General features: G+C 36.1%; 2 protein-coding genes across 2 annotated transcripts in view; one reads left to right on the forward strand and one right to left on the reverse strand.

The window, feature by feature from the left end:
- Positions 1–18,162, forward strand: part of MED12L (mediator complex subunit 12L) — a 310,414-nt gene that overhangs the window by 215,432 nt on the left and 76,820 nt on the right. The window contains exon 15 of the mRNA XM_090275855.1: positions 16,045–16,192. Within this exon, the coding sequence (XP_090131981.1) occupies positions 16,045–16,192 (148 nt within the window). The remainder of the gene's footprint in view (positions 1–16,044; positions 16,193–18,162) is intronic.
- P2RY12 (purinergic receptor P2Y12) lies at positions 3,594–16,309 on the reverse strand. Its single transcript, XM_090275840.1, has 3 exons — positions 15,789–16,309; positions 7,021–7,188; positions 3,594–5,569 (listed from the first exon to the last, which is right to left on the reverse strand). Exon 3 carries the CDS (start codon positions 5,545–5,547, stop codon positions 4,528–4,530), a length of 1,020 nt encoding a protein of 339 aa, XP_090131966.1. The 5' UTR covers positions 5,548–5,569; positions 7,021–7,188; positions 15,789–16,309; the 3' UTR covers positions 3,594–4,527.

The raw sequence follows: 18,162 nt of genomic DNA on the forward strand, positions 1-18,162 counted from the left end.
TGGGGATAGCTCACAAAAGACAGGAGGGAAAGAGTCAAAGAAGATGTAAGTAAAGGTCCCAGAAATTAGGTTCCTGCCAAATGAGAATAAACTAAACATTTAAGATCCTATTGGGCTCAAAGGAAATATAGTCAAAACTTATAACAATTATACTAGCTGTGTTGTTCTCTGTGATAATACGATCTTATTTAATTCTTAAAACAGTGCTCAGATGGGTCCCATTTTACAGAGGAGAAAATAGAAGCATAGAAGTTAAGCAGTTTGTCTCAAATTGTGCAACCCAGGCCCAGGGCAAACCTACACCATCTGGCTTCAAGAATTTGTACTCATACCCTGCCTCACTCTCCTGACTGTAGGAGCCCCAAATAAGGAGAACGTGGGATTGTTTACCAAATTCTGGAGTTTCTGAGCTGGGTATAACTGATTGATATGTGAGAAGAAACAATCAACTGTATAGTCCATGGCTTTGTGAAACTTCTTGCCTTAAAGTGGGATGTGAGGTTGAAAACATATTGGTTCAAAGCAGTATAATCAGGAGAGACTCAAAGAAGATATAATAAAAATTAGAAATCAGAAGTCTGTGAAATGGGAATAAACTACTTTTGCCATGTGCATTCTCCTTTGGCATTTTCCTTTGGATCAGAGTTAACATTCTAAGGGTTCCTGTTCATGTGGTAAACAATATCATATAAATATTAAATACTATTTGAAAGGATGAGGAAGTATTTGCTTTCATTTGGAATGAAAGTCAAAACGGTAACTCCTCTACTCATAGAAGAGCCTTTTACTTCCCATCAAAGTATACCATGGTACTTTCTCAGATTATATGAAATTGTTCTAAAAATTCCACACTGGATCAACTTGAAAGCAGTAATAATAAGCTAAAATAAATTATGCAATTTAATATTAAATATGGTGATCTGTGCCTATTAAATTCAATATTAGAAAGTATATATATATATAACTGGAAACAAGCAATTGATTTACAATATATGGAACATTTATATGAATATCCAGTTTCATATTTTTATTATGAAAGTTTAAAGAGGTCAAATAAAGACATATATAGTAGGAACTGAAAGTTAACCATCCTTACATATACATGCCAATGGTGTGGAGATATATATTTACATTTATTGAGATTGGATCTTTGTTTAATTTCATGTTAGTACATGATGACTTTCCTAATTATTAAAAAATGTTATACTATAAAGTTATCATAGTTTAATTGTTACTAATGGGCATTTCCCCCATTTTTTCTTACATAAAAACAGTACTGTAGAGCACATATATGTTTGTGTATTTTTGTGTGTTTATTCCAACATATTTATAATAAGTTTCCTAGAAATGGAATACTATATCAAAGATATACATCAGAATGTGGACTGGTGTTTTCCAATAGCTTTCCAGAAAGATTGGACCAATTTATGGTCTCACTGAGTGGGATCCTACAACACCATTACTAAAAATCCTTTAAATCAATTCTAAACTTATAGGCACAAAAAGCCATGTCACTTAAATATAAAATTATTTGCTTATTAATGATATACATCTTTTAATATTTTTATTGTCCAGTTTTATTTCTGCTGGAAGTTGATTTTATTCAAGCCCTTTATTTTTTAAAAGTCAGGCTTTTTTCTTTACTTACTGACTTGTAAGTGTATTTGCCCACGTTCAGTTCCCACTGTGGGCGTTACCAGCCAGGAGCCACCACCTGGATCAGCCCCTCCAACCTGCAGTTGTTCACTGTGCACAGCTGCTGAAACACCTTGATGCGTGAAGACAGCGTTCTTTTTCTGTGTAAGGATTTTCTCCTGTTTTTAAAGTTCTAGTTCAGGGGTTGTCAACTTCTTTTCTAAAGAACTAGTTAATAAATATTTCGGTGTTGTGACCATGCAGCCTCCAACACTACTACTTACGTGTGTTGTAGCAGGGAACCAGCTGTAGGTGAGACCAGAGTGGGTGTGGCTGCATTCCGATAAAACCTTATTATGGACCCTGAAACTTGAATTTCATACCACTTTAATTTTACTCTTCTGATTTTTATCCTCATAAACTTTTGAAAATGTAGAAACCATTCTTAGGCTGTACAAAAACAGGCGATGGGCTGGGTTTGGCCTGCCGGCTGTAGTTGGCCACACCTGCTTTAGACTGTTTCTGTGAGGAGCCCCTGAGAGAAGCTGCAGCAACCAGCATCCTTAGGACTTGTTGGCCAATAAGGCTTTGGGCAAAACTACATTTTGTTTGTCTCATTTCTAACCTTTTCAACTTCTGGACCTCAGTCTCCAAAATTTGACTTCACTTTTTTTTTTTTTTTTTTTTTTTAGGTTATTGTGAAATGTGGGGTGTATTATGTATATTAAAAATTTTAAGCTGGGGATAGTGACATGTTCTATGTATAATGAGCACTTCATAAATATTGCTTTCTCAATCTGTCTTGAATGAATTCAGTTTGATCTTTGATACAGGAGTATATACTATCTTAATGTCTTTGAATAAAGAATTCCTACGAAAGTGTGATTTACAGTTTAATGAAATTTTTCATATTACATATAAAAACATTGGGACAAACTCTTTACAGTTTTTTTGCAAAGGTACTGTCATGCCTTTAGCATTTGTTGTTTTCTTTCTCTTGTGGAAGTTGTCATCACACTGAGTTAGTTTAAGCCAAAATGAAAGGTTATTCAAGTAAGTCTTTGCCTACTCTGCACTCTCTTAACCTCATGTGGTCCTGGCACTGTCATGTGGTCAGCTTTAATCTCTATCTACCCCACTTGGGTGGGCTGAGGGGTGGATCTGCCCTTTATTTTTCCCATACACAAATTAAGACGGTCAGATATTTAAGCTATCATTTCTATTCCAGTTCAAATATCCTCATGTTCTTACAGAATGTGCATACTTATGCATATGATATTTAAGTGAATATCATTAGTTTACATGGCAGAAATGGCTACTGCCCTGTCCCAGCGGTGCACAGAATACGCATCGGGTTGGATGCATGTCCTGGTGCATCTTTGCTGACTTCCAGTGCTTGCTCTTAGCAGTGTCAGAGAGAGGGTGTAGCTGCTTGAGAATAGATACCATTAGAGAATTAAATGAGTTCAGTTTTTTTACTGAAATTTAGCTCAGCAGAACTCGTGGAGGGTTTGGATAAAATCCATTACTAGTAAAGTTCAGTGAACTTCCTTATACGTACTACAACTCACCCTTTTAATTTCTTCTGTTATATTTAGATATTGGGATCTATGCCTTCCTTCTGATTGAGAATTACCTCTGAGGATCATAAATAATTAAGATAAATGATGTCAAATTCCAAGTGTGTTGTGTATTTTGTTTATATTAAGAATAATAAATATGACTTGAGTGGAATCACACTACATTTTAAGTCAGACCTGTTTTTCATTTACATATGAACTCATTGATGTGGGACGTCACCTTCAGAAGAGACTTTTCCCAGTGTTGTGTCATAAAACCGTGTTGCCAGCTGTTCTTTCTTAAGTGGGTTTGATATTTGATGTAGGTAGGGGTGCATAGAAGGTGAGTCATAGTATCTAATAGCTTTGAACAAAAGATTTCCAACAAAGTGTGATTTAGACTTTAATGTAAATTTTTTTATACGCACAAATAACAACAAATGGGTAAATCCAAACATGTTACTCACTTAACTGTTGATAGTTACGCTGTGCAAACACATAATTATATTTAGTTTGTTTTTCTCACTATGGGAAATGTTTATTAACCCAAGTTGCATGTAGATTCTAGAGCCAAGTTAATAAAGTTAAGTCAGTGATGGCATCGTATTTACTAAAGTTGTCACAATATTAGTAAAACTTATCTCTCACGTTAAGGAAGTATTATTTTTTTCCTGTTAGAATGTCATAAAAATAACTCTCCTTATTTTAATACCTTTGTTTGCTATTCTACTCTTTTTATTGGAAAGGTAACGTTTAAACCTTCATCTTACTGAACATTTAAAAAATTCAGTCCAATCTTATTTCCATTTCAATTACTATAAATCCATTAGGTCTTTGCTAATAAGTAAAAGTTAGTAGTTAGTATTCTTTGTGTGTCCCACTTACCTAAATTTTTATAATGATTATAACAATAGGTCAGCATTTGGGTAGGGACTAAGACTGTATATACATCTTAAGTATACTTTTTGGTCAAAGATTTTATCAGATTTATCATTCTTCAGTTGATGATAATATTGTGATAAATAATGTATTTAAAGAATTACAGTAGGTATTATATTGTTACCCATTTTCCCAAAATTCTACATTTCATGAATTCTGTATAGTTTTGTATACTGCATGGTGGTTGAATGAATACAGCTACGTGTTACTTTATTTTTCTACATTTTAAGCTAGGTTTTAATACTAGAAAAGTAAATTAAGATTACTTTTGTAGTCTTCTATTGATTCAAGGGTCATGGTTACTAACTCAGTTTCTTCTTAGTATTAATATTTTTACGTGTTTTCTTGATAGAAGTTCCAAACACTACTAGATTGAACTATTTCCTCCGTTTGTTTACATTGGAGTCTCTTCACTGGGGTCCCCACCATCCTGTCCTTTTTTTCTGTTTTCATGTGGAGCAGATGTTGCATAATTGGGGCACTTCAACATACTCATCAAGGAATTTTTGAAGGACTTGCAAAGGAAAAAATAGATGAATGGATCTAGGCAGGCATTTAAGGAAGTTAACCAGAGAGTGCTCTCTTTCACATAGAACAGAGTATTCTCAGCAGAGCAATCAAAGACATCCCGAGTTTGGCTGAGGGTGTAGGGAATTCGGGCAAAATGGAAGGGAACAAAACAAATAAAAAATACAGCAATGATAATGAAAACTTTGATGTTCACCTTTTTCTTGGGGACTTTGCCTACGCCCTTTGTTCTTATGTATGACCTGTATAGTTCTTTTGTAATGAGAGTATAACATACAATGACAATTAAAAAATTAATCCAGAAAATGACTTGACAGACGTAATTGACTATTTCATGCCAGACCAAACCAAACTCTGATTTGAAGAAAGAACATTTCTTCACATTTTTGTCTCTTGGCCTCTTGTTGGTTAGAATCATATTAGGCAAAGAGAGTAAGAACATGAATGCCCAGATGACAACCGAGAGAATCTTAGCCCCCAAGAGGTTGTTGGGGCTGGATGTTTTAAACGGCCTGGTGGTCTTCTGGTAGCGATCGATAGTTATCAGTCCTAGGAATGAAATGCTGATATACATTGTGAAATAAAATATGACAGAGGTCACTTGGCACACGAAAGTTCTCAGTGGTCCTGTTCCCAGTTTGGCATCGCTGAGGATTTTGAATGGAAAAGTCAGAATCATGAGAAGATCAGAAATGACTGTGTTCTTAAGAAAAATAATGAAGTTGGATTTACTGCTGATTTGAAAGAAAATTCTCATTGCTAGGCTATTTGTGATGAGTCCAACAAAAAACAGGACCGTATAGAGGAGCGGGAAGAGGACCTGGGTGATCTTATAATCTCTGGTGCACAGGCTGCCATTCCCAGCCGCAAAAGTGACGTTGTCCATGGCTGCGTTTCTTCTTTGATACCTGCAGGGGGAGGGAGGAGTGGTTATTTTCAGTCCTAGATAGTTGATTTTGCTCTTAGCGCCATGTGTAATTTTTTGTACAGCCTTCTTTAAAAACTGAGGTTTCTGACCCTCCTTGTGGCGACTACTAAGAACATAGAAAACTGAATCTCAGAATATTTCATCATAGCAAATATTCTATATTTAGCAAAGTAAAATGGTCTGAATTACATGAAGGTATGGATATTTTGTATTTATTTGTTGAGTATGTGCCTCTCATAGGACATTTTTGATCTTAGACAAAAACACAGGTATTTATATATAAAAAGTAGAAGAGCAATATTAAGTCTCTGCTTTGTTCTACAGCTTTTAGGTTTTTTTTGTCTGTATTCAGTCACTTTTTCTACATTATCTTTTGATTGGACTTCATTTACTCTAGTTAGTACCATTAAAGGGTTCTGAGGAGAAATGACGAAAAATTGCCTATTAGAATTAAATAAGTAAAATACTGAATCAGACAAAAAAATTCTTTTATAATTGAAGGATATTTCTGTCTTTGTATTGCTGTCATCCATTCAAAAATCAGCATCACAGAGACTCATTCTTTAGCTCCAAATGTAACAGTTGCTAAAATAAAATATCAAAACTATGTCCATAGGTTTGTATATCCCAACAGACAGCTATAACGAAAACTAACATTTAACCTGAATACATTATCTGGCACTTAAATTTTGAAATTTAAAGTGAAATTTATAATATTTTTATTTCATAAAAACAATGAAATTGACTCATCATAAAATATTCTTTCTAAATATAAGGTACAGCAATGTTAAAGCACAAATATCTAATTTTTTTTTTAAGTTTCCATGTAAAAGATTTAAGTATGACAAATAAAGGTAGAACTAAATTCCCACCAAATGTCAATGGAATTATTTTTTTCCCATCCTTTAATTACTGAAAGTAAAACCAGATTCATGTTTTCACAATTATGGCTTCAGTTTTCAACACCTCCTCACCTCTCACCTGTTTAACCTAAAACAAACAAACCAAAAACAGTATTTATTGATACAACATCACTGATTGTAACCTTCTTTGCTACTATTATTTGCTATTAGTTGTATATTCTTTGGTAGTCTTGGAAATTCTATTTTGGGAATATTCATTTTGCATAGATTATAACTTATTTAACAAGTATTCTTGATATGAGGATATCACTATATTTAAATCTCATTTTACACTCAAACTAAAATAAGACTGTATTTTATTTCATTGTTCTGTATAATTTTTTTAAATGAAGTTAATGGTTATCTCTAACACCATTATTGTAGCTTATATTTAATTTTTATTCAAAATAAGTGCTTGCATTGATATTGTTATTAAAGGTTTACAATTTTAAGAAAACTTAAAAAAATTTCCCCATACATCATAGTTTAAATACATGTATTTGTCAAATACTTCTAGATATTAAGTTACCTGGTTACTCTGTTGATTCTGAAGTATTTGAATGTATCCAGGAAGTGGTAGTTAATGCAACCTGCAGAGTGGCAGCTGGTATTTTCCTTTTTAATGTCTTAACTTGGTTGTTAAAGCTCTTTATGACAGAGAATTTGCTGAGTTTTCACCAGTAAAATCTTGAGGATTCTAGAGAGGAATAGAATAGGAGGAAGAGAGTTCACAATGAGAAATTACCTTCAAATGCTGTCGACTCAAAGCTATCCAGACACTGGGTTTCCGTTTGGCCACTTTTATGACTTCTGCTTTTATTTCCTTGGGAAGTGTGGGGCAGGATTGGTGAAGAGTCATCTTTAAAAAGCAATTTGAAGTCTTGTGGCTTTTCACTGAAACCTGCCATATAGTTGATGCTTATGAGTTCTTTTGGTTATTTTCCATGCAAAGGATAAACTGAAGCCTTTTGAAATCAGCTTCCTGGAAAAGGTTGCAAGCTTACTTTGCCTGAAAACATACTGTGCTCAACATCAGGTGATATATTATCCTGTAACAAGTAATTACATTAACTCAAAATGTGTGCTTGTTGGGGATGTTAAGTCTCTTGCTCCTTGCTTTTTTTTCCTGGTTAATAATGTCATTATTTTTAATCTGTATTTGATCAACTCTTCATAGGTGAAACAGTTTCCTCCCATTATAAATTATAAGATTCCAAAATTACATTAGAAAGAAAAACAGTTGTATCCATTTCCAGACTTATTATATAAAGTGTCTGTCATGCTTTTCTTGAACATAATTTATATAGAAACAATTTTATTTTCCTTTTAACCTAGCTTTTGGTTTTGGGGAAATACTCCTATATCATTAAATTCCAGGTTCATGTATCTATATTACATTGATATAATGTAGGTGCACATGTACACACACACACACACACACACCAAAAAAAAAATATTTTTAACTATAATCTCTGTTACCAGAGAACCATTTGGGTAGATGCCTTTGCTCTGCAGATATGTTTTGGTTATTTCTTTCTTCAGAGTTTTGCATGTGTCTGTCTCTGCATTTGTTAATCTTCAACAATGGTTTTCAAACTGGGGAACTGCAGGTAGGTTCACCTGGGAAATCATGGGAAATGCACATTCTTGGGCACCAAACCAAGCGCCAGTGAGTCAGAAACTCTGGGTGTACCCCTCATCTGTATTTTAATAGGCCTTCTGTGTGATGCTCATGCACACTAAATCTAGGGACCACTGCTTTAAACTGACAAAAGAGTTTTGTTTGCATTAAGAATTTTAAATCAAGCTATGAATTTGAGTCATTTTATTTGGAAATTTCAGTTACTTAATGATCCTGATCTGTTAGTCATCGAGAGGTGTCTGTTTGATAGTAAACTGTTGGAAATGTAGGTATTAAGTTATTTTTATTTTAAAATTTATTGCAATGAACAAATCTTATTTGTTATATTTTGATAGAATGTTTATGCTATGTACACTTTAGAATAATAATAGCCAATGTTTGAGTTCTCATATCATGAATTAACTTATTTTATGATCTCAACTACTCTCTGGATGAGGGAAGGTGAGGAAGGGAGCAACGAATTAATTAGAGACCCAATTCCAACCCATGCTGTCTGATCCCAGAGCCTGTATTTCTAACTACTGTGCCATTACTACTAAATCTTCAGCATCTCACTGTCTCCAAGACTCCTACCCTCCTCCTGCCCCACGTTGAGGCTGAGGGATGAGAGGTGAATGCCATGAGTGGAGTGGCTGCACTTCTTGCAAGTGAGTAGGAGTCATACTTGCCTTGATAGCCAATTGTAAACTCTAAAGTGTGTTTATTTGAATTCTTTCTAAGGTCTAGAGATGGAACAAGACTTGTGGGGAAAACTCATAACAATTTCAACAAATTAATATATTATATTACAGGAATACTAATTCAGGATACTTAAATCATATGCTTTATTTGGAATTTATATTTGCATATTCCTAGTGGGCTATGAATAGGCTCTTGAAGGGTAAAGGAATGGCTCCAGCTCTTTCCTCTGGTTTTAACTCACAACTGTCTGTGAACCTTCTCAGACAATCGTTTCTTTTTGGAGGATAACTGTCAATTACCCAGTTTGATAACTTGACCCTGAAAGTGACTAAAATCTTTTAAGTGAAATTGTTTCAGGTTACAAAAGTATATTATCATACAAATAGGAGTTGAGCAAGTTGTGCACTTTAACCTCTCATGGATAAACAACTACAGGCAATTTGTAATTGTATATATAACTGTTGGGAGCAGGACTAGCTTTGACTTAGTTATTTTCAATGATTGAGATAACTTAGAAAATTTTTTCGTAATTTTTACATGCAAATTATTTAATTGGTTTATTTATTTTGCAAAGTCTGCAAAAGGTTGTCTGCTTATCTGAAAGTATTTACATGAATGAGATTACTCTGAACCCAGAGGACCATGTCCTGGAAGGGTAGGACTCTGTCCCTTTGGAATCAGTTTGTGACAGGAGGACAGAGAGGTAACTAACATTTGATTAGGTCTTAGGCCATCACGGTTTGTAAATGTGGTCATTTTGACATTAGTGAATGTTTTGATTGAACACATGCATTTTTTAAATATTATTTATTTGTTCATTTATTTTTAGAGAGAGGGGTAAGGAGAAAGAGAGGGAGAGAAACATCACTGTGCGGTTGCCTCTCACTCACACCCCCAACTGGAGACTTGATGTGCACCCTAGTCACGTGCCCTGACTGGGAATCGAACCAGCGACACTTGGCTCGCAGGCCGACACTCAATCCACTGAGCCACAGCAGTCAGGGCTTCAACACGTGCATTTTAAGGCAGTGCTTACTTAAGTTATCTAGCTTGGCTTTTCCTGTTAGAGTATAGAAGTTTAGGTTAGATAAAAAAAAAAAATTCCTAAAGTAAGGATTCTTGGCCATTGAGGTTTTTAGTAAAGAAGAATGCAAACTTTGCTGATCTAATTATTTGTCATTCCTGTCTGGAGTGCTTTGCTTGAAAATAGAGGACTAGACTATATAGTTAAACACCTTAACATCAATTATGCTCTTAGGGTGCACTGAGCTTGTCAGAGAAGGGCCTTATTTTAGCTATTCTGTTAACTGTGACTGTTGTAGAACAAAGATTTGTTATGCAAATCAAATTAAAGGGGTTTCTTATTTTCTTGATTTAAAGAAAAATTTACTCCAATTCATGTGGAGTTACTAATGAGAAGAAGCTGCTTATTTCTTGTTATTTTAACACAGCCTCCCTCCTGTACATGTACATACCCATTCTTCCAACCCAGCCTAAGGCTTATCAGTAATGCAGCATTTATTTGAAGTTATTTTATTCTAAACAGAATAATGTGGTATATTGAAGAATTTAGGTACGAAAATAGTGTTTGAACACATCTTTTAAGAGTTCTTTAATGAATGAATTAATTTTTTTAATTGCTTTTTAAAAAGTGGCTTTTATTACTTTTTTGGAGATAATATATACTGGATTTGCATTTGAATATTTAAACATGCAAATTAGAGTGTTGGGGAAATTTGAAATGCTTTATTTTATTGTATCAAAATGGGATTCTTATTTCCCTTTAAAAAGTGTTAACTTATTAATTAAAAATTTTTACAATTATTGGGTCACTGTAGAAATATCAGAACATATGAATGAGGAGCGTACATAGCTCTGATAGCCTAGCCACAGTTATCACATCTTTGTGAACACACACATGTTTTGGCAACATTTCTAATCGCTTAAAGAAATGAAGATGACTCAGAGCAGACTTCAGTTTAATTAACTGCAATTCTTCCTTCTAACGATATTTGGGTCAAGAGACATATTTTAATTTCTGTAGAATAAAAGGCCTTCCAGGGCTTTTGGATATGCATCCTTCTGATTCCTTATCAATTATGTCTTTGTGACACAGTATCTGGAGAAAGAAAGTAATTGATCTGAAGATTTTCAGAACTCAGTTTACAGGGGAAATGTACTGTTCCACTCAAGGACAGCAGTGGGCTGGCCTGAAAGGGATGACTAGAATTCTGTGGATTGTGCAGTTGATTTTTTTCTCCTGCCAAACAAATGTGCCCTTGAGGAAAAAATAATAAGATAATTCTTTGGTACTCATCTCCAATCATTAATATTACTTACAACTACGCAACTTGAGGGTATTTTAATTCCCACTTGTAAGTGTAGAACTCATTGGTACCTTTGGGAATATTTGGTCTATTTTCTTAGGTTGCCTTAATTCTCATGTAGTAAAAATTACTATTTGAGGATTTGTACATTTTCTAACTGTACAGAAAATTGACATAAACCAATCTCATAGGCCAATGGTTTTCAACCTTTTTCTTCTCTTGGTACTCATAAACTAATTACTAAAATTCTGCGGCACACCAAAAAAAAAATTTTTTTTTTTTTTTCTGATCTGACAAAAGAAAATAGGTATAATTTTGATTCATTCACACTGGATGGCTATTGTGTTGGCTGTTGTCATTTTTTAATTTGACAATCTAAGGCAGTAGTTCTCAACCTTCCTAATGCTGCGACCCTTTAATACAGTTCCTCATGTTGTGGTGACCCCCAACCATAAAATTATTTTCATTGCTACTTCATAACTGTAATTTTGCTACCGTTATGAATCATAATGTAAATATCTGATATGCAGGATGTATTTTTATTGTTACAAATTGAACATAATTAAAGCATAGTGATTAATCACAGAAACAATATGTAATTATATATGTGTTTTCCGATGGTCTTATGCGACCCCTGTGAAAGGGTCATTCGACACCCAAAGGGGTCTCGACCCACGGTTGAAAACCACTGATCTAAGGGAAAAGAGGTCCGTGTGCCTAACTAATAGTCAGGTACCGTGCACTTTAAAAATTATTGCGGTGCACCAGCTGAAAATCGCTGTAGTAGGATTTGAAAAAGAGTTGCTTTTAGAAGTCTTTGTCTTTCCATTTTGAAGAACAGTAACAGCTGTCATGATTTTTCTTAAAATATTAAGTATCAGAAGCAAATGCAGTCTTTGCACCATACAGAGGTGACCAATGGTTTTTTTAAATTTCATCTTCCCTCTAACTCACGACTTATGCTTTCCAGCTAAAAGCATATCAAGGCCAACGAGCTGATATAAGCTTCGTTATGTTCCTCACTTCTTCACCTAGGAGTTTCCCTGTATTTTTACCAATTTTCTTTTTACCCTTTGATTAAGTAGAAAGGTGTGCATGTCTTTCTTTCCAAGTTAAGCCAGATAAGAGACTATTGTTTTCTCTGTCTTTTATCAGTTATCTTCCCTTCAATCTGGATTTCCTTTATGGAGACTTTATTTGGAACATAGCTCTGAAACAAGAGGTTGCCATTGATTATCCTAGTACAACTTTCTCTTTCATGCTGTTGTTCTCCATACCCAACTACTAGTAAATGTAAGTTACTTGCTTCACCTTCATGTATTTCTCCTCCTACTCTTACTTCAACTCCCTGTTTTCTACTCATCTCCCTGTTTCCTGCTTTGGCCCACCACTGTAGAGAAACTTCTCTTTTGAGGCTCACAGATGTTTTTGAAACAAACGTGTCAGAGAGGCCAAATCCATTGTGACTTCTTCACTACATTTGATATTCTTGATGACTCCCCTTGTTAAATGTCCCCTCCCTGACTTCTGTGACCCTGATTTATCTGGTGCTCTTAATTGATTATGGAGAATGCACATGCATCATTTAGCTTATTTATTCTCCTTCCTGTCTCAGCCTTCTTTGCTCTCCCCGAGAGTTTTTTTTTGGGGGGGGGGGGTTTGCTCCCCTCCCAGTGACACATTGCTCTTATCCCTGAGTTATCACCTCTGTATTGATCAAACCATCCCCTAAGTATTTAGAAAACACTTGTACCTACCCCTCATATTTTTTTCACCTAATGTGAATTCATGCCTTTATTACTTACTCTTTTTTTCTTTTAACACATTTTGTCCATTGAGTACATCTTGAAATGTAATGAGGTAAATATTCACCCAGATGTGTGATCCTTTCCTACCGCCCTTCAGATACCTCTTGATTTTGCCTTTTATTTTTTATTCCCACCACTAAAATCTAGTTTACATCTGACAAACATTTTTACTCTTTTTCTTTGCCTCTCATTTCTCCTCTTTATTTTTGTCAGCACTTATCAAGTTAGGTAACCTACAAAACCAGTGTTGTTGTTTTTTTGTAATCTTCATTCTACCCTAATCTTTTAGTCATGTGTTCTTAAATTTATTCACTTATTTATTCATTATTTTGTACAATCAACTAATGTTAAGTACCTAATCAGTGCCTGTTAAGAATATAAATGTGAATAAAACAGACCTACCCAGGTTTCCCCTCACCAAATGGATAGCATAGTGGGGTAAACAGACATTAAACAAATGCCTAGAAAATAAGTGAATAGTACTGTGATAAATGCTCCAAAGGTTCTCTTCCCCTCCCTACTCCTCCTGTGGTGAGGGCTTTCACTAAAGTGAGGTGACGGAGTGAGGCACCTGATGCTGTAATTGTTCTTAGCATTCCCGCAAGTGAAATTGAGGCTGTCGAGAGTATTTTAGGTGGCGCAAGGGGAAACAGCAAAGGAGGGAAGTGTCCAGTGTCTTCAGGAAATGTTGAGCAACGTTGTGTAGTGTATAAATATAGGGTGTGTACAAGAGAGAAGTGCAAGTCTAGGAATATGAATGGACGGCAGTTGGTGCTGTCTGCTGTGCTACTAAGTATTTTACATTCTTCGCCTCAGTTATTCTCACAAAATCCTACAGTGTATGTGGTGTTATCTCATTGTTTAGAGGAAGAATCTGAGGCTCAGAAAGGCTCATTATCCAGAACCCTGGAGCTGGACTTGAATGCAGTCACAGCCTTCTCTTACCCCAAGCATGGGCTGTTCCAGGTCTCATGTGGAGCCCCAGTCTCCTGTGTGTGTTTGTGAGGAGCACATGGGTCTTTCCAGGATACCTGCCCTCACCATCCCTGTTTAGGCTTCTAGCTTTTCTAATGATACTTTCACAATGTGACACTGAATACGCACTTCTTGAGGACAAGGAACTATCGTCCCTGAAGTATTCTCAGGGTTGCTATAAAAGTAGATACTCTATACTTTGTTGCTAACATCTTTCCATCATGCCATACAAAGAAGTTACATTAGAAGCATTTGATGACAGTTGCCTTAACTGTAAACAATCCCAGGGCACAGGACTGGCACTGCCTGGGTTTTGTGTGTGCATGCGAGAAAGATTTTATTTATTTACGTTTAGAGAGGTGGGAAGGGAGAGAGAAAGAGAGGCAGAGAACCATTGATTAGCTTGCATGCCCCTAACTTGCACACCTCAAACTGGGGGACTGGCCCACAACTCAAGCATGTGCCCCGACTGGGAATTGAACCGGCAACCTTTTGGTTTGCAGGATGACAACCAATCCACTGGGCCACACCAGCCAGGGCACTGCCTGGGTTTAGAACAGTTTTCTCAGTGCCCTCCTGTTCCAAAAGAAGAAATATATCAGTAATTCTGTGTGACAACAACAAAAATAGGAAATTAACAAGAAGCTCAGATCATTCAGATGTGCAGCCAGGTGTAGAAATCACTTTCTATGTTGACTTTATCCTATGGTCTTTGGAGAATTTCAGGGAGATTTGGATACTCAGGATATATTAAATGATGACAGCTTCTAGAAGAGATTTGTTCCTAGCTGTGTTTTTTTGTTTGTTTGTTTTTGTTTTTTAGGAGGCAAATTTGAACACCTGAAACAATAATTATTTGCGGATGGGCTAGCAAGACAGAGTTCAGGGTCTACAAATGTGAATTTCTTACAGAATATAATAAAAAAGGAACCAGAGCAAGGAGCAATGGTACCTTCAATTCAAGTGTGTGAGGGAGAAAGTATGACAAAGAGACTGAGAGGAAAGTGACAGAGACAGAGAACAGGCTCCCCTTTCAAGGCTGCAGAAGCCTGTTGCAGCGTATGTGTGTGGAGTACTCCAGACAAGCCCTGCACTTCTCCACATCTCAAGGAATGTGCTGTTTTGCAGCCACTGTGCCTTGTGACCACAGTACAGTTTGTGTTTCCTGGGAGATGTTTTTTTCTCATGCAAGCTCCTTAGGATTAGATGCTGTTAGGGAGGGGAAGAAAGCACCTAGCATGGACAGACTTGTAGATACAAAGAAGACGGACTGAAGGAAAGCACTGGGTATTATCCCAAGCAAATGGAAGAGCATAAGATCTGAGAGAGAGATTTAGGTAGAAAAATTCAAAACCAGGTGTATGAGAGAATACATCCTGGTCTATTTAACTTTGGCTAAGGGATGTGTTTAGCAGTATGTACATGTTTTTGTTTTGCTGTGACGAAATAATTTCCCTTCCCATGTGGGAGAAATAGTGTTTGAATTCACCGTGTCTGTGGGCAAGGCGGGAGAGCGGGTTCAGAAGAGGAAGGTGGTGTCAGACAGAACGTGTAGCTTTTTACCTCGCATCGAAGGAGCCCCACATGCTCTATATTGTCTCGCTTGGAAATAACCATACATGTATCTTACACAGTCATGTTGAAAGTAAATGGAGCAGTTTTATAAAAGTATGTGAGGATCCTAGGAAGATCTTTTCTCTAAATATGAAATATTTAATGACGCTGTATATAGAAAAACAAGCTTACTAAGAAATAAGGTTTTCCTTAATGGAACAGTACAAGTAGATAGTATGTAAATATGATGTGAAATTAACACCATGCTAAATTTTAAGCAATGATAAGTTTTTCAATAGTCAAAACTTACTCTGTAGGGTACGCCCACATCAACTCCTTCTATTAAGACTTCAGGTCAGTAGACACTTTTTTTTTTTAAACTTTAGCAAGTTCCAAACTGGAAAAACAAGGGTGTTGCCAGTGGAGGTTGAGGTGAATTCACAGGCGGGTGGGGTGCCACCACCTCACGCCAGCGTGGCGATGCTGTGGTTAGTGCACTTCATGAACACGACATGCAGCTCTACTCCTGCAAACAAGGCTTTCAACGTGCATTTTCTGTTTTTCAGGATGAATCTTCAAGTCATGAATGTAACCAGCGCACAATCCTTCTCTACGGAGTGGGCAAGGAGCGTGACGAAGCCAGGCATCAGCTGAAGAAGATTACCAAAGATATTTTGAAAATCCTAAATAAGAAGAGCACCACAGAGACCGGGGGTAAAGAGCCCAAACTCATTTGCTTCCATTGTGCTGACTTACGTCTTCCCTCTTAGCACAGTCTTTATCACAGTTGTACATGGCACTGTCCTCAGAGTGTTTCCTCTCCTGAATGACTGTCACATTGAAATATGAATAAGCACATTGACATTTTGAGTTCTTGGTTCCATTTATAGTAATCCTTGTATTAAAAGAGCATGTTCTTCAAAGAGACATAAGTAGTTTTTATTTTCTACTCTTTTTTTTAAAATACTTCTCAAATTTTCTATAGTAGTGAAAAATGAAGTATTAAAGAATGAGTTGGAAACCCCTTAATTTGGAAGAGTTTCTCCTATTCTTTACCATCTTTATTCAAGCTTGTAGCTTGCTCTGGGTACTCATACTTCCATGATAATTGAAAATCATGACAGTGTAGTTGCTGATCTTTCCTTACATTATTTAGGAGAATAATTGCAGGTAATAGTGGCCCCCATATCACCAAATGATTCCAAGTAAAAACAAAAATTAGGGCTTTGCTGTATAATGCCTTCTTTACTTGCAATACTCTTTTCCCTGGCTTTTTTCAGAGCTTTTACAGTGAAGCTGTGCCTTGCTATTATGTCACCACATTGCATAATTGAAATTCTGTAATTATCTACTTCATATTTGCCTAATTAATCTTTTCAGGGTTTGTTTATGTTAGTAGGCAGTTATATGATTTAAAATATGATATCATTTATATATACTGCACTACCACCAGTGGTGTTTATTTCTCTATTACTTAAATAATACAGAGGGGGAAAAGTTTCAATTTTCCCTATGCAAACAGCACACTTCCCTACATATGGTCTAAAACACCCCAAGAAACCTTACTTTGTTGTTCAGTACACAGTAAATACTCTTTTATGAACCTCTCCACAGGGGACCCTTTAGACTTTAACCAGATGAATTACTAAATTACTAGAGCTTGTCCATTGTAGATCTTTCCTGCAGGAAGGCACAGGTATAATTAATGGAAATAGGTAGCTCTCTTTCCTCTCCATCAGTAGAGAGACACAGGCAGAAACAAGGTACAAAGGCAACTCTCGCGGGTGAATGAATCGCAGGTTAGTCCTTAGAACATTCACAATGGAAAAGTTACACTTGTGCTTGGCATCACATTTCCTAACTTCCTCCTATTTCCAGTTAAGGACCTTGTACTATACCAGCTGCCTGTGGGAACAACCAAGAGGTGTAGAAGGGAAATGAAACCCTGTTGTTGTTGATCTGATTAGTCATTATTGAACTTGAAAAAAACAAAACTGCTCTAAGAAAAACTGTTGATCTGTCCCTAAGACAAAAGAGGAAATGGGTCGCATTTAGAAGGCTGAATTTTGAAAACCTGAAAGTAGGGAGCAAAACTATTGACTACTTTTTGTATACTTGAAAATGGAGTGGGTACTATCTCATTTAAAAGGTTCAGTAATACAGTTTTTAAAAAATCTAAATTAATTTTAGAGAATCTTTCCAGATATCCTGTGGAATTTTTTGTTTTTGGAAAACTGAGATGGGTGGGAAGAGGAAGGAAGAAATGCCGTATCTTTTTCTGTTGAGTCTGCTTCCTTCTTTCACAGTTTTTTTAATGCCAGGCTGTAGTCTATGCTATCTTTGTATCAGCTTCTTAAATAGCCAAGTCTTGATCATGAACTCACAAGGAGACAATCATTGTTCCATGCTGCGTTTGGGATATCAGTAATAGAAACACCACTGTGAAGAGGAATCTTCAAAGGGGATTTTTGTCTTTCTCTCATTTTAGGTAAAATTCCTCAACCAGAAATAGCTTAATTTGGTGATATAGTGACCTATCTTCTGATAGCCTGCCTTTAAGTCACTCCTTAAAACCTAGTGTTCCCAGCAGAAGCTAGCTGACTGACTTTCAGATTAATGGAAATTTGCCCCTTTTGTTAGTAAAGATGAGGGTTGGTAAGGCAGGAAAACAGAGCTTCTGTAAG

The sequence above is a fragment of the Furipterus horrens genome, unplaced genomic scaffold, assembly GCF_987537825.1.
Source record: "Furipterus horrens unplaced genomic scaffold, mFurHor1.1.pri manual_scaffold_1, whole genome shotgun sequence".
Taxonomy (NCBI): Eukaryota; Metazoa; Chordata; class Mammalia; order Chiroptera; family Furipteridae; genus Furipterus; species Furipterus horrens.

Excerpts from the sequence above, each read along its gene's own strand:
- P2RY12 (XM_090275840.1), bottom strand. The coding sequence starts at position 5,547 with ATGGACAACGTCACTTTTGCGGCTGGGAATGGCAGCCTGTGCACCAGA.